At 35.0% G+C, this 14358-nt stretch overlaps 1 protein-coding gene across 2 annotated transcripts in view; it reads left to right on the plus strand.

Moving 5' to 3' along the window:
- LOC123546872 (uncharacterized) overlaps window positions 1–12589 on the plus strand; it is a 52302-nt gene extending 39713 nt beyond the window's left edge. The window contains exons 19-24 of one of the 2 annotated variants that reach the window (XM_053551173.1): window positions 168–355; window positions 949–1071; window positions 3008–3078; window positions 6464–6780; window positions 8648–9042; window positions 9437–12589. In XM_053551173.1, coding sequence (XP_053407148.1) covers window positions 168–355; window positions 949–1071; window positions 3008–3078; window positions 6464–6780; window positions 8648–9020 — 1072 coding nt within the window. In that variant the 3' untranslated portion in view covers window positions 9021–9042; window positions 9437–12589. Of the gene's footprint in view, window positions 1–167; window positions 356–948; window positions 1072–3007; window positions 3079–6463; window positions 6781–8647 lie in introns of both variants that reach the window. The other variant, XM_053551172.1, reaches the window with a different exon arrangement.
- The last annotated feature ends 1769 nt before the right edge of the window (window positions 12590–14358 follow it).

Below are 14358 nucleotides of genomic sequence, written 5' to 3' on the forward strand. Positions count from 1 at the left end.
GTCGTCGCACGCCCATGGTCTAAACCGGAACTCCATATTTTTTTATTTGGATAGTATGTGTTGTTTGGATACCCTCGTATGTTACCGTAGTGGGATTCGATCCCGATTTTCGTCGCTTCGCGACGAAAATCGGTAGGATCGATTCCCTATTAAAACAAATATTATAGGTTTGGAGACAGCGTGTATGTTGGTACTGATAACGGCAAGCTACAACTGTACGATGTCGACACAGCCGAGCTCAAGATTACCACAGATCTTGATGTGGGTTGTGTCTATTTGATACAGCTCTCCAAAAATGGTAGATACATGTTGGTGGCCGGAAGGAAGAAGAAAATACATGTTGAGGACCTGTTGTGTTAGTATCACAGGAAGTCACATTCTTAATTTTAGACACTATTTTCTTGTCAGCACAGACTTTATAATAATATAGTATCATATCTGCTGAAACATTTCCTAAATTAATATGATTCAGTTCCACTTTTTACATCAGAATTGCCAAAATTAAGTATAAAAAGAATTAAATTAGTGGAATGATACAGCTCTGACATTCATAAATTGAATCATTTTAATTGCTGTTGAAAATGTACATCTGGTTACAAAAGAAGTATATGGATGTCTGCATGTATTTCTGTAAAAGCACATATTTTTACTGGGTCAAAATTTCACAAATCTGAGTATGTTCGCAAGGTTCAATACTGGCGAAATTGTTAAAATGTATTCTACTTTAATTGGAATTGCACTATACGAGATATAAATATAGCGAAAATAAAACCTCGCGAAAATTTCTGCTTTTACAGTATAGGGAGATGCATTTTGGGATATTGTCCTGTCGGCATTTAAAAGTTGGGGCAGATATTTGATACAGCATATTTTCACATCTTAGTATAGACTGATGATGTTGGCTTCCAATTTCTTAGAATATAATTAGGACTGAAATTAACTTTTTAGCTCAAAATCAGTTGGTTTTAGAGGCGAGAGGGAACATATCATGTATGGCAGAGAATAATAATATACTTGTAGCAGGATCAGCGGGTATGGAGGCAAAGGGACGTGTTTGGAATATAGAAACAGGTATTTCAAATTTTTATTTGATAAAAATGTTTATGATTAGTGTTTTGTTTTTAGCTCACCTGTCATGTAGTGACAAGGTGAGCTTTTGTGATCACCCTTCGTCTGTCGGCAGTGTCTGTCGTCCGTCCACAATTTTTTGTGAACAGGATAGAGACTACATTTTGCAATCGATTTTAATCAAACTTGCACACAACTTTTACTGGCATAATATCTCAGTTCCTGTCAAAAACTGGCCAGATCCCATTATGGGTTCCAGAGTTATTGCCAAAATTTGCTTTTTTGGCTTGTGAACATGATAGAGACCACATTTTGCAATTCATTTTAATCAAAATTGCACACAACTTTTTTTGGCATAATATCTTGGTTCCTTTCGAAAACTGGCCAGATCCCGTCATGGGTTCAAGAGTTGTGGCCCCTTAAAGAGCCAAAATTTGCTATTTTGGCTTTTGCAGCCATATAGAGACTTAGTTTATGGTTTGATTTGATACTAACTTGCAAAATATCTTTAACAACAATAGATCTTGGATTCCATGATGAATCCATCAGATGCAATCATAGGTCCCAGAGTTATGGCCCCTGATTGACCCCTGAAAGAGCCAAAAGTTGTTAATTTTTACCTTGTGAACACGATAGAAGTGACATTTTACATTCAATTTTAACCACTCTTACATACAGCTTAAGTCACAATAAGATCTTGGTTCCTTTCGAAAACTGGCTAGATTCCATCATGGGTTCTAGAGTTACTGCTCCTGAAAGGGGCAAAATTTTGTATTTTGGCCCTTTCAGCCATATAAAGGTTTCATTTATGCTTTGATTTGATACAAACTTACACAGGATGTTTATCTTGATCATCACTAGGCCAAGTTCGAAACTGGGTCATGAGTGGTCAAGAACTAGGTCACCAGGTCAAATCAAAGGAAAAACTTGTTAGCACCCTAGAGGTCACATTTATGGCCCTATCTTCATGAAACTTGGTCAGAATGTTTATCTTGAAGATTCCTATGCAATATTCAAAACTGGGTCGTATGGGATTGAAAACTAGGTCATCCGGTCAAATCAAAGAAAAAGCTTGTTAACACTCTAGATGCCATATTTATGACCCGGTCTTCATGAAACTTGGTAAGAATGTTTATCTTGATGATTCCTATGCCAAGTTCAAAACTGGGTCATTTGGTGTCAAAAACTAGGTCACTACTCAAATCAAAGGAAAATCTTGCTAACACTCTTGAGGCCACATTTATGACCCTATCTTCATGAAACTTGGTCAGAATGTTTATCTTGATGATTCCAAGGCCAAGTTTACCAGGTGAGCAATATATGGTCATCATGACCCTCTTGTTGATTTTTGCTATTTTCTGAAATTGCAGCATCCATCAAATTAAAAGAAATGTGCTGCTGTTAACTTAAATTTTACATCAAAATTCTGTAATTATGCTAATATTTGCATCCTTCACATGCACTATGAGTGTGTATATGTCAAATTTCATAACTGAGGCTTAAATAGATGGGTCTTTTTTAAACCCCCTCAAAAAATAACAGCCCACCTGGTTAACTAAATTGTCAAAGCACAAGGCTGTGAATTCAATCTCCAGGTAAAATGTTTCGGCTTTCTATGATGATTTGACAGTTTGTTTGGAGTCATTCTTCCACCACCTCTGACACGTAGTGAAAATGTCATCAATAGCTTGTAGAGAACAAGTAAGTGCTATTACAGAACCAAGGAAAACTCAGGTTAGATGACATTATCGCCATAACATACTGTTGAAAAAAGGGGGTTAAGCCGAAATCTTGAAACTAAATTTATTGTATGAATATTTAATTTAGATGCAGTAACTTTTTTATACAATGTGTCAAAACAAACATCAACATATCTCTGATTTGAAAATGCTGCGTGATTTTTTTTATTGGATTTATCTCTTTTCTCATTATTTTATAGGGGAGGTTATGAAAGACTTTGAACTGTTGTATTCCTTCTATTGTGTCGCTATAAACAGCAAGGGAACACAGGTAAGACATTCAGCTATGTTTGAAGCCGTTAGTGTAATTATTGAAAGACAAAATCATTTACATGTAGGCAGGACAAATCCCTTCATATGACATATGTAGGACAAATCCTTTCATTTTGACATAGTCAGGACAAAATCCCTTCAGTTGTTCATGGGTAGGACAAAAACCCTTCATTTAGACATAGGCAGGACAAAAACCCTTCATTTGGACATAGGCAGGACAAAATCCCTTCTTTTGGCATGGTTAGGACAAAATCCCTTTAATTGTTCATACACAGGACAAAAACCCTTCATTTGGACATAGACAGGACTAAAACCTTTCATTTGGACATAGGCAGGACAAAATCTCTTCAGCTGTCCATAGGCAGGATATAAACCCTTCATTTGGACATAGACAAGACCAAAAACCCTTCTGTTGGACATAGGCAGGACAAAAACCATTCTTTTGGAAATATGCAGGACAAAACCCCTTCATTTGGACATAGGCAGGACAAAAACCCTTCTTTTGGACATATGCAGGACAAAACCCCTTCATTTGGACATGACATAGGCAGGACAAAATTCGTTCATTTGGATAAAGGCAGGACAAAATCCCTTCTTTTGGACATAGGCAGGACAAAATCCCTTCAGTTGTTCATGGGTAGGACAAAAACCCTTCATTTGGACATAGGCAGGACAAAAACCCTTCCTTTGGACATATGAAGGACAAACCCCTTCATTTGGACATAGGCAGGACAAAAACCCTTCTTTTGGACATAGGCAGGACAAAACCCCTTCATTTGGACATAGGCAGGACAAAAACCCTTCTTTTGAACATATGCAGGACAAAACCCCTTTCATTTTGACATAGGCAGGACAAAATCCCTTCATTTGGACATAGGCAGGACCAAATCTGTCCGTCTGTCCATACATCGTCTGTCCAAATTTGTGTCCTGCATATCTCAAAAAGTATTTGGCCCAGAGTCATCAAACGTCACAAGATTGTTATTCAGCATGTGAAGTTATGCACCAGATGTTTTGATTGAGATCTCACACAGCCGGACCAGAGTTAGGGCCCTTGACTTAGTAACAATGTACATGAAAGCCTAAAAGTTTGTGTTGCATGTATTTCAAAACGTATGTGACCCAGGAGTATGAAACATTATTATTCAGCATGTGAAATTGTGCACCTGGAGTTATGTTAGGGATTTCATTCCACCTGACCAGAGTTATGTCCATTGACTTTGTCAAAGATATACATAGAAAAGCATTAAAGTTTGCGTTGCATGTATCTTACTAAGTTATTTAATCTAGGGTTATGAAACATACATATCAGAATATGATTCAGCATGTGAAGTTTTGTACCTGGGGTTTTGTTTGGGATTTCTATCGGTCAGACCAAAATTATAGCCCTTTATTAAGTAAAAAATATGCATAGAGGGTATGCAAGTTTGTTTCATATGTATCTCAAAAAGTATTTGACTTTGAGTCATAAAATCTTAGGGGATTGTTATATAGCATGTGAAGTTGTGCACCTGGTGTTCTGTTTGGGATTTCACTCAGCTAGACTAAAGTTAAGGTCCTTGACTTAAAATAAACATAAAAGTGCTTAAAAGTTTGTGTGGTATATATCTTAAAAAATATTTCACCTAGAGTCATGAAACGGTGTACAGTGACAGGAAACGGGGTCACCTGTGTCCTATGGACACATCTTGTTCAACACTACTTTGGTTGACATTATTAAACTTTGCCAGAAGGTTCAAATTTTGCTGTCCCATGGAAAGCAATGTGATATTTTATGCCCTGCTCTGAAGAAAAGAGATATATTGTTTAGCTGATCTCTGTAGGTTGGTCTTTCCATCAGTCAGTAGACAATTTGGTATTGGATCAATAACTAAAGAAAGCTTCTGACTAACAATGGTTTTGGCTAACAGAGGTCATATTTCACAGGATGAATCCGATAATTGCCTGTATTTCCTAGGAGACACTTAATTTTTAGAGACGGAAGGTCAAAGGTCAAGGTAAAAGTGATATTGAGACTAAAAACAATTTCCAGTCTATACCTGGAAAATGTTTGACCTACCACTGTCAGACTCCTTAAGCTGGTTGCAATTGGTCAGACGATTACTCCTAATTTTTGGAGGATTAATAGGTCAAGGTCACAATGACCTTAAGTTTAAAAATGGTTTTTGATCAATAAATGAAAAATGCTTCATGGGCATCAAATATATACTAGGCGTCACTGAAAAGTTACCACTTATAGATACCTCATTATTTTTTATACATTATTGACGTCACCTTTTTATGGCCTGTGCGCGGTGTATCACTCACAGACCCTGTCTGATTATGTCTCCCTACCAGTTTCATGATAGTCAGGTTAGAACAGCCTACACGACGTCCAATATCACAAACTTTAAGTGCGTCGTTAACCATGCCAATGGTCTGATGATGCCAAGCGTCCCTTAAATATGACATTCTTCGCAAAGACATTCTGGTTTTTGAACGTTTTTCTCTTAGTCTGTTCACTAACTTTCAAGTGATATGAATGATTTGCGATAAAAGTTGCATACATGTTGACTTTGTTCGGGAAAGTCATTTTGCATGTGCAGGCCGTGACTCAAATGGAGTAAATTAAATTTGTCAAATTTTTACACCGGTGACTACTCATTTGGGTCAAAAACGTCGTCGTGTTGTGCTTTTAACACAGTTCAGTGTGATTTTCAAAATATAAGGGTCAATAGAGTGGTAACTTTCCAGTGACGCTGAGTATAATACCACTCTTGCCTATGGAAAAAAAAGACCTCACAATTTGTGGGGTTTGAAAGTCAACTTTCAAAGTCATTGTGTCCCAGAGACTGAAAACTGGGTCTGAACAATAACAGAAGAATATTTTGCCCTAGGTCTGTCAGACTTCATTAGGTGATAGCCTGTGGTCAGTAGATGACACCTTTTCTTTTAGGGATCTGTATTTTAAGATCACAATGACCTTGATGCATTAAAAATGGTTAAGGATTTATAGCTAGAAACTGCTATGACCTACAGCCATCAAACTTCTTAGCATAATTGTATCAGGTTGGTAGATGATCTGCATTAATTTGGGGGTCAAATGTAAAAAGGTCAAGGTCACAGCATACTTCAGACTGAAAACTACACACCCATTTACCTTTTTACAGGCCATCATGGTGCTGTATGTTTTTTACAAACAACTCTTGCGATTTTTACTTTTCTTATGAAAACTGTTAATGCATCAGTTTGCTTTGACAAATTGAATTACATTTTTTATCAGACAGATATAAATTTTGTCAACAAATTTGAAATTGAGACATACTTTGTTATTTGATTTTTGTATAATGGTAACGAAATAATTCCGGAATTTATGATATTTCTGGTGTTTTTTTTTGTTTTAGATTGTTTCAAGTATGTTTGATTTCCCCCTCGTTGTTGACTTAGTCGACCAAGAAAACAGTCCTCCAGTAGAGCCAGACAAGATGGATACAATGATGAGTGGAGCTTCATGCTGCGAAATAAGCCCAAACGATAAATTTGCAGCAATGGGTTCAGACGATGGAGCTGTTCGTGTGATCACCATGGAAGGAAACTATGTTTTTCGACTTCAACAAAAGTCATCAGCTGTCGCACTGGCTTTTTCACCAGACAATACAACTGTCTTATCGGCTGGTTACCGATCCATATATGTCTGGTCCTTGGCGGATGGTTCCTGCAAGTAGGTGCTCAGATATAATCATAACCTCATTCATTCAGACTGGTATACAGTGACCTTGACCTCATTCCAAAAGGTCAATTTACCACTGCATTATATATTTATGAAACTTTCCTGTTCGGACCTTTAACATTTTTCATGAAGATGTTTATTGATTATATTCTGTATGAATAGCATGCTGTAGGCCTTGAAATTTAAACTTTAATGAAATTTATCTATATTTGCTTGATCTTCCTGTATCAACCTTGACATTCTTATTCACATAGTGTTGATTGGGAAATTTTTGCATAGGCTTTATCTAGCAATTTTACTGTTAGCAACCTCATTCATTATGTTTTTTAGGACAAATAATGCAGAAAAATATTCACCAATATTATTGAGTTCACGATTTGCCTTATTTTTTTTTTAATAGATTCTATTTGAAAAAATAACCACCGCGACTGTTACTATAATTAAAATACCTTGAGTTAAAGGCTGTTGCACGTGCCTGTAAGTTACGATTATAAATTCTGATCATGTATTGTTAAGCAACCTGAAAATTTAGGCCATTATGAAAAGCAGTGGTTTGGCTGTTATGAGATTTTAATAATAATAATAAAAAAAAGAAAAAAAAGTTAAAATTATAAGTTTATTGCTGAATCATTCAAACATCTTTCAAACTTAGACACTTTGAAATAAAATAAGTTTTTCGTTTGTCATTTCTTACACAACTGTAACACTAAGTGCACATTGTATATGTCGTACTTTAATAAGTGCACATTGTATATGTCGTACTTTAATAAGTGCACATTGTATATGTCGTACTTTTATAAGTGCACATTGTATATGTCGTACATTTATAAGTGCACATTGTATATGTCGTACATTTATAAGTGCACATTGTATATGTCGTACATTTATAAGTGCACATTGTATATGTCGTACTTTAATAAGTGCACATTGTATATGTCGTACATTTATAAGTGCACATTGTATATGTCGTACATTTATAAGTGCACATTGTATAATAGTGCAATTTTACTGTTAGCAACCTCATTCATTGTGTTTTTTAGGACAAATAATGCAGAAAAATATTCACCAATATTATTGAGTTCACGATTTGCCTTATTTTTTTTTAATAGATTCTATTTGAAAAAATAACCACCGCGACTGTTACTATAATTAAAATACCTTGAGTTAAAGGCTGTTGCACGTGCCTGTAAGTTACGATTATAAATTCTGATCATGTATTGTTAAGCAACCTGAAAATTTAGGCCATTATGAAAAGCAGTGGTTTGGCTGTTATGAGATTTTAATAATAATAATAAAAAAAAGAAAAAAAAGTTAAAATTATAAGTTTATTGCTGAATCATTCAAACATCTTTCAAACTTAGACACTTTGAAATAAAATAAGTTTTTCGTTTGTCATTTCTTACACAACTGTAACACTAAGTGCACATTGTATATGTCGTACTTTAATAAGTGCACATTGTATATGTCGTACTTTTATAAGTGCACATTGTGTATGTCGTACATTTATAAGTGCACATTGTGTATGTCGTACATTTATAAGTGCACATTGTGTATGTCGTACTTTTATAAGTGCACATTGTGTATGTCGTACATTTATAAGTGCACATTGTGTATGTCGTACATTTATAAGTGCACATTGTGTATGTCGTACATTTATAAGTGCACATTGTGTATGTCGTACATTTATAAGTGCACATTGAGTATGTCGTACTTTTATAAGTGCACATTGTGTATGTCGTACTTTTATAAGTGCACATTGTATATGTCGTACTTTAATAAGTGCACATTGTATATGTCGTACTTTTATACTTAATTTCAGACAAGTATGCAAAGTAAACAAAGTCTTTCTTCATTTCAGGTTCAAGCTGACAAGGCACATGGATTTTATTAACAGCATAAAGTTTGATGTGTCAGGAAAATTTATCCTAACTGTTTCAAGGGATAAACAGCTAGTGTTATGGGACTTTGAGAGAGTCGTGTCGATTGCAACATTCCCAACAAATTGCCAGATTAATGCTGTAGATCTGTCTCCGAATATCGGAACAGTCGCATATGTCCCAGAGGGTATTTCAGAAGTCGCCATTTTAAAACCAAACCAGGCACTGCGCAATGTGATGGCAGGAAATACAAAAGCAGTGACCTTGACCCCACAGGCACAAGCAGTTGTTTTGGCCTTTAGCGGTCAAATGGTCAATAAAGAATCTAGCAGCCGGTCTTGTTCTCTCATGTAAACTTAAACGGCCACGTCTCCAGGTTCATAATTTCTTTTGCGAAATATAGAAATTGTTTTAATTAGTTAGTACAGTAATAGTAAATTTTAAACAAATGACTTAGTGAGTTTGAGGCATTAATCTGAAACAGTAAGGTTGTAAAATATGCAGAAGAATACTCAAAAAGAGTTTTGCAACCTTTAATGTAAATTTGATGTAAAGTACTGGATAGAAGTTTGTTTCATACTAAAAAGTTATCAGCTTGTAATGAAGTGTTGATAATGATTTCTGATATTTAAGAGATGTTACTTTTTGTTTTTAAATATTTTGAAATTTTGATGTTCATCTGGAGGTATTCTTTTTGAAAAATTAATTGAATGTTTCTTGGTTTTGGTTTTGTTGCCGACTCAGTTATAGGTCTTATGACAACTTTTCAGCTTTACATGACGGCGGAAGACCTCAAGTTCCTCTCTGAGCATTATATCAGGCATAGGCCAGCACTTGGATAGAACCACGGAGTTTCCACAAGCCAGCTGGATGGGCTTCCTCACATGAAAGAAATTCTACACCCGCAGAGAAGTTCTGAACCCACAGAGGTGATGGGCAAATGATTCAAAGTCAGCTACCTTAACGGATCGGTAAATGAGGTCCCAACTCCCAAAATTTACAAGACCGTTATTAACTTTTGTGAACATGTATATATATCCATTATTAATTTTTGTGTACATGTATTTACATGTATATCCATTGTTCAGCTTTTGCAACGAAAATGAATAAAAACTCACACATGTAAGCCCAAGCATGGTACCTTAACTTTAACAATAAAGGCCAAGTTTAAAGGTAGGCCGTAAGAACATGACTGTCTTTTTTTTTTTTCATGAAAAAAATGGGCTACTGTAATCCAGTGTATATTCTATATAATTTTGTATGATACTGTTGTACATTGTTTCCTCAGGATATTAAATGTTTTTCTTGTTGAACAAAAATCTATTTTCATTCAGTGTACACCTACAGTCACAATTCTTCACCTCCGCAAGAAACGTGTATGTCTAATTTTATATAGTTAAGGTACCAAGTTGGCATTTTATTTTGTTAATACTGAGGTGGACTGTTAAAGTCTGTGATATATCTTTTGTTACTAATATTTGTGAGTTGTATTATTTACATAAATGATCACCCGAACATTGCTGAGTGTATTTTTATCTTGGTACTTAAATTGGTTCTGTGCTCATAAAATTTGAGTTTGGAAACCAGTCCGAGAATGCAAGCTTGCTATTGGGCAGTTTGAGATTGTGCTAAGAATTAACCAATCAGCTGTTAGAGTTTACAGACTGGTCTCCAAACTCAACTTAATAATCACAAGACCAGGGGTCATATAAACATTCTGAATCTGAAATAAAGTCAGAGGCAAGCATGCAAAATATTTAATTTACGATAAGCAACATTTTTGCTTGAAATTTTGTGTACCAGTTTGTGGTTATATAGAAGTTATATGCATGCCAAGTTTCATCAAAATCTTCATATTTTCAGAAAAGCATTCGGATTTCAGACTTGTTGTGGAGGTGAAATCTGGCCCAGGTGTTTACTATGGTTTTATTGTTATGTCATTTAATTTCTGGTCAGTTCTTTTGCAGATTAAAAACATATTTTTTGTCTGCTTTCATGACGTATATTAAATTTTGTAATTTATTTTTTTTAAACAGATGCTCAATGTTCTTTTTCCATAGTGAAACTCGGTTGATCTCTACTCCTGTGATTCACTTTTTTTTCATATTTTATATATTTCTGTATGGTTCATATTAACCGAATGGCTTACACATTTGATATAGTTATCCTCCAGTTTGTCTGTCTGCCTGTATGCAATTCATTATTTTTCTTTATTTTTTATACGCAAGTTTGATACTTTGGGAATTTTATTCGGAAGTTTTTGTCTATTTATGCACTGTATTACCTTTTTTAATGCTTTGATAGGATTAGACTACTAATTAGAAATTAAGAGGACCAGGGGCGTGGTTATATTAATAGAGGTTTTGTTATATTTTACTGGAAATTAATTGAAAAAACGTAAAAGCTTTCAGCTGCATGTTTGGTACAAAGTCTGAAGAATACCTAATTTGCTGTTATAATAATGACCTTTTATGCCCCCACACATTTAAGCGCTGTTGCTATCCATACATACATACGTCCTGAAATCTTGTGTCCAATTCCTCCCACACTATTCATCTGATTTGATTCAAACTCGCAAAGATGAACAACCTTGATGTGTAGATGACCATAAAGAAAGGAATTTTTATGTGACTTTTTACTTCTGAATCAGTTATGGCCCTTTGATAAGTTTTTGCTATATGGAAAATAGAGAAAAAATCTTGTGTGTCCAACTCTTCCCACACTATTAGGCTAAAAGTGCAACAGAAATCGGCAGACTAAGAATCTATCACTGGTTAAAGATGCCGATGGAAATATCTGGCTCACTTGTAATTGTTTAGGTGTTTACAAGATTCTGCAAGCTACCACAAAATTATTTACCCCGAGAGCCCAATGGTTCCACATACCTACAACCACCAGTGACAGATACTTTTTCTTGCATTCTGTATTACTCAAATAATAGAAGACACAAAAAAAATATGCTTTCCTTTCAATCTCTATTTTATTATATTTTATTATAATAGCATAATGATATCAGTTTACCTGTTCATTCAAAATTACAGCACAAGAGTCGTCTTAAATCTCAGGGTGTAAGATGATTATTTCTAGCTCCAGCATAAACACCAGAAAGTCTTATCGGACATGCAAGGAAACATCATCTGATATCCCATTGTCATTTGTTCTTCACCTTAATTATGTACAGAAGTTGTCCGTTACATGCAGAGAACAGGTCAATACCAGTAGTGAATCAAGGTGCACTTGTTAGCTTAACTGACTGTCATATATGAAAATTACTGTTAAGATTTTTTTGTTAAGTCCAACAAAGCAAACAAATAAGAAAATGATAGATGACTGATTCATATCAGGGTGAGCAACTGGAATTTTCGTCCTTTTAATTGTGTTCTGTATCAACACCTGCTCACACGTGCAATAATTGGGAATTTTAACACAATACATTACATCAAAAAAGTCCACATGGAATTTTGAATTGCTGCCTTGCATACTTCTATGTAAAAATAAAAAAAAAATAAATGGGCTTGTCAAAAAAGTGGTTAAAATCATTGCAATAAAAAGTTAAAATATTATCTCTTAATTATCAGTGACATATTTTCGCTCAAGTTTTAGTTGTCCCGGCAAGTTTTTTCCCCATTTAACTGACACATATCCTTTTTGTTTCAGGTAAATTAACCCCTACTTGCGGACAATATGATTAAATCACATCTTTCTGCATGGCACAGCAGTAATTCCTTTTGTGATATGCACAGTTTTTCTATATTGTTTATATATACATAAATTTGTACTTGTTTAAGTTTACAAAGATTTGCACTATACATACATTTTGTAATACCTTTTATAATATACACATTTTTTCTATTGTTTTAACTTACACATTGTTATCTGTATACACGTGAGTGATTTTGTTTTTGAATAAAACTTTAGAATAATTTGCAGTTTGTTGTTAGTTTTAAAATTAAGACATGGTTGATAAATATATAAGATTCATTCACTGGTTGTAGGTGTCAGATGGAAATGTCCAGCTTGAGGGCAATTGTTCAAGCGGAAATGAGGTCCAGCTGTATCACTGTGTATACAGTTACTGGAGAGGGAAATTTTCCCATTCACACATAAAACCTGTAAAAGAGTATTTTTCTTGCATGCCATATTTAACCAATAGTACTAACAAGAGGGCCAAGATGGCCCTAGGTCGCTCACCTGAGAAACACACCATAACAGTGTAAACATGTTTGACCTAGTGATTTCATGAAAACAAATATTCTGGCAAATTTTTATTAGGATTGGACCAAAAATGTGGTCTCTTGAGTTTAAACAAATATTTTCTTTGACATGACCTAGTGACCTAGTTTTTGACCCAAGATGACCCATATTCAAACATGGCCTAGATTTCATCAAGGCAATCATTCTGACCAAAGTACATGAAGATCAATTGACAAATACAGCCTCCATCACAAACACAAGGGTTTTCTTTGATTTGACCTAGTGACCTACTTTTTAACCCAGATGACCCATATTCGAACTCGACCTAGATTTCATCAAGGCAATCATCTGACATTTTAATGACATCATTGAAATACAGCACATGCACAAGTTTTTTGATTTGACTATGACTACTTTTGACCAAGACATATTCAAATCACTAGATTTTATCAAGGAATCATCAGCTAATTCAAGATCATGAAATACAGCTTATGCTACACAAGGTTTTTCTTTGATTTAACCTTGTGACCTAGTTTTTGATCCCAGATGACCCATATTCAAACTGGACCTAGATTTCATCAAGGCAATCATTCTGACCAAATTTTATGAAGATCAGTTGAAAAATAAGAGCTCCTATCACATACACAAGGTTTTTCTTTGATTTGACCTTATGACCTAGTTTTTGAACTCAGATGACCCATATTCAAACTGAACCTAGATTTCATCAAGGTTATCATTCTGACCAAAATTCATAAAGATCAATTGAAAAATACAGCCTCTATCGCATACACAAGGTTTTTCTTTGATTTGACCTAGAGACCTACTTTTTGACCCAAGATGACCCATATTCGAACTCAACCTAGATTTCATCAAGGCAATCATTCTGACTTAATTTCATGAAGATCAATTGACAAATCAGAGCTCCAGATAAGCTGATTTCATCAAGGTTATCATTCTGACCAAAATTCATGAAGATCAATTGAAAAATACAGCCTCTATCGCATACACAAGGTGTTTTTTTTATTTGACCTAGTGACCTAGTTTTTGACCCCAGATGACCCATTTTCGAACTTGGCCTAGATTTCATCAAGGTAATCATTCTGACAAAATTTCATGAAGATCAGTTGAAAAATACAGCCTCTATCGAATACAAAAGCCAAATGTTGACAGACGACAGACAGACGCCGGACATCCAGCGATCACAATAACTCACCTGAGAATTGCTCAGGTGAGCTAAAAAGTAGGTATGCAACACAAACTTTTAAGCACTTTAATGTATTTTTCACTAAGTGAAGGACCATAACTGGCCTAAATGAATGAAGTCCCAAAGAGAACACTAGGTGCATAACTTCACATGCTATATGACAATCTTCTAATGTTTTATGACTCGAGGTCAAGTACATTAATTTTTGAGATTCGAGGGGACAAAAACTTATTTTTTGACCAAGTCTAGGGTCCTAACACTGGCCTTACAAAGTGAAATAAAAAAACTTGGGTG

Source organism: Mercenaria mercenaria, chromosome 9 (assembly GCF_021730395.1).
Source record: "Mercenaria mercenaria strain notata chromosome 9, MADL_Memer_1, whole genome shotgun sequence".
Taxonomy (NCBI): Eukaryota; Metazoa; Mollusca; class Bivalvia; order Venerida; family Veneridae; genus Mercenaria; species Mercenaria mercenaria.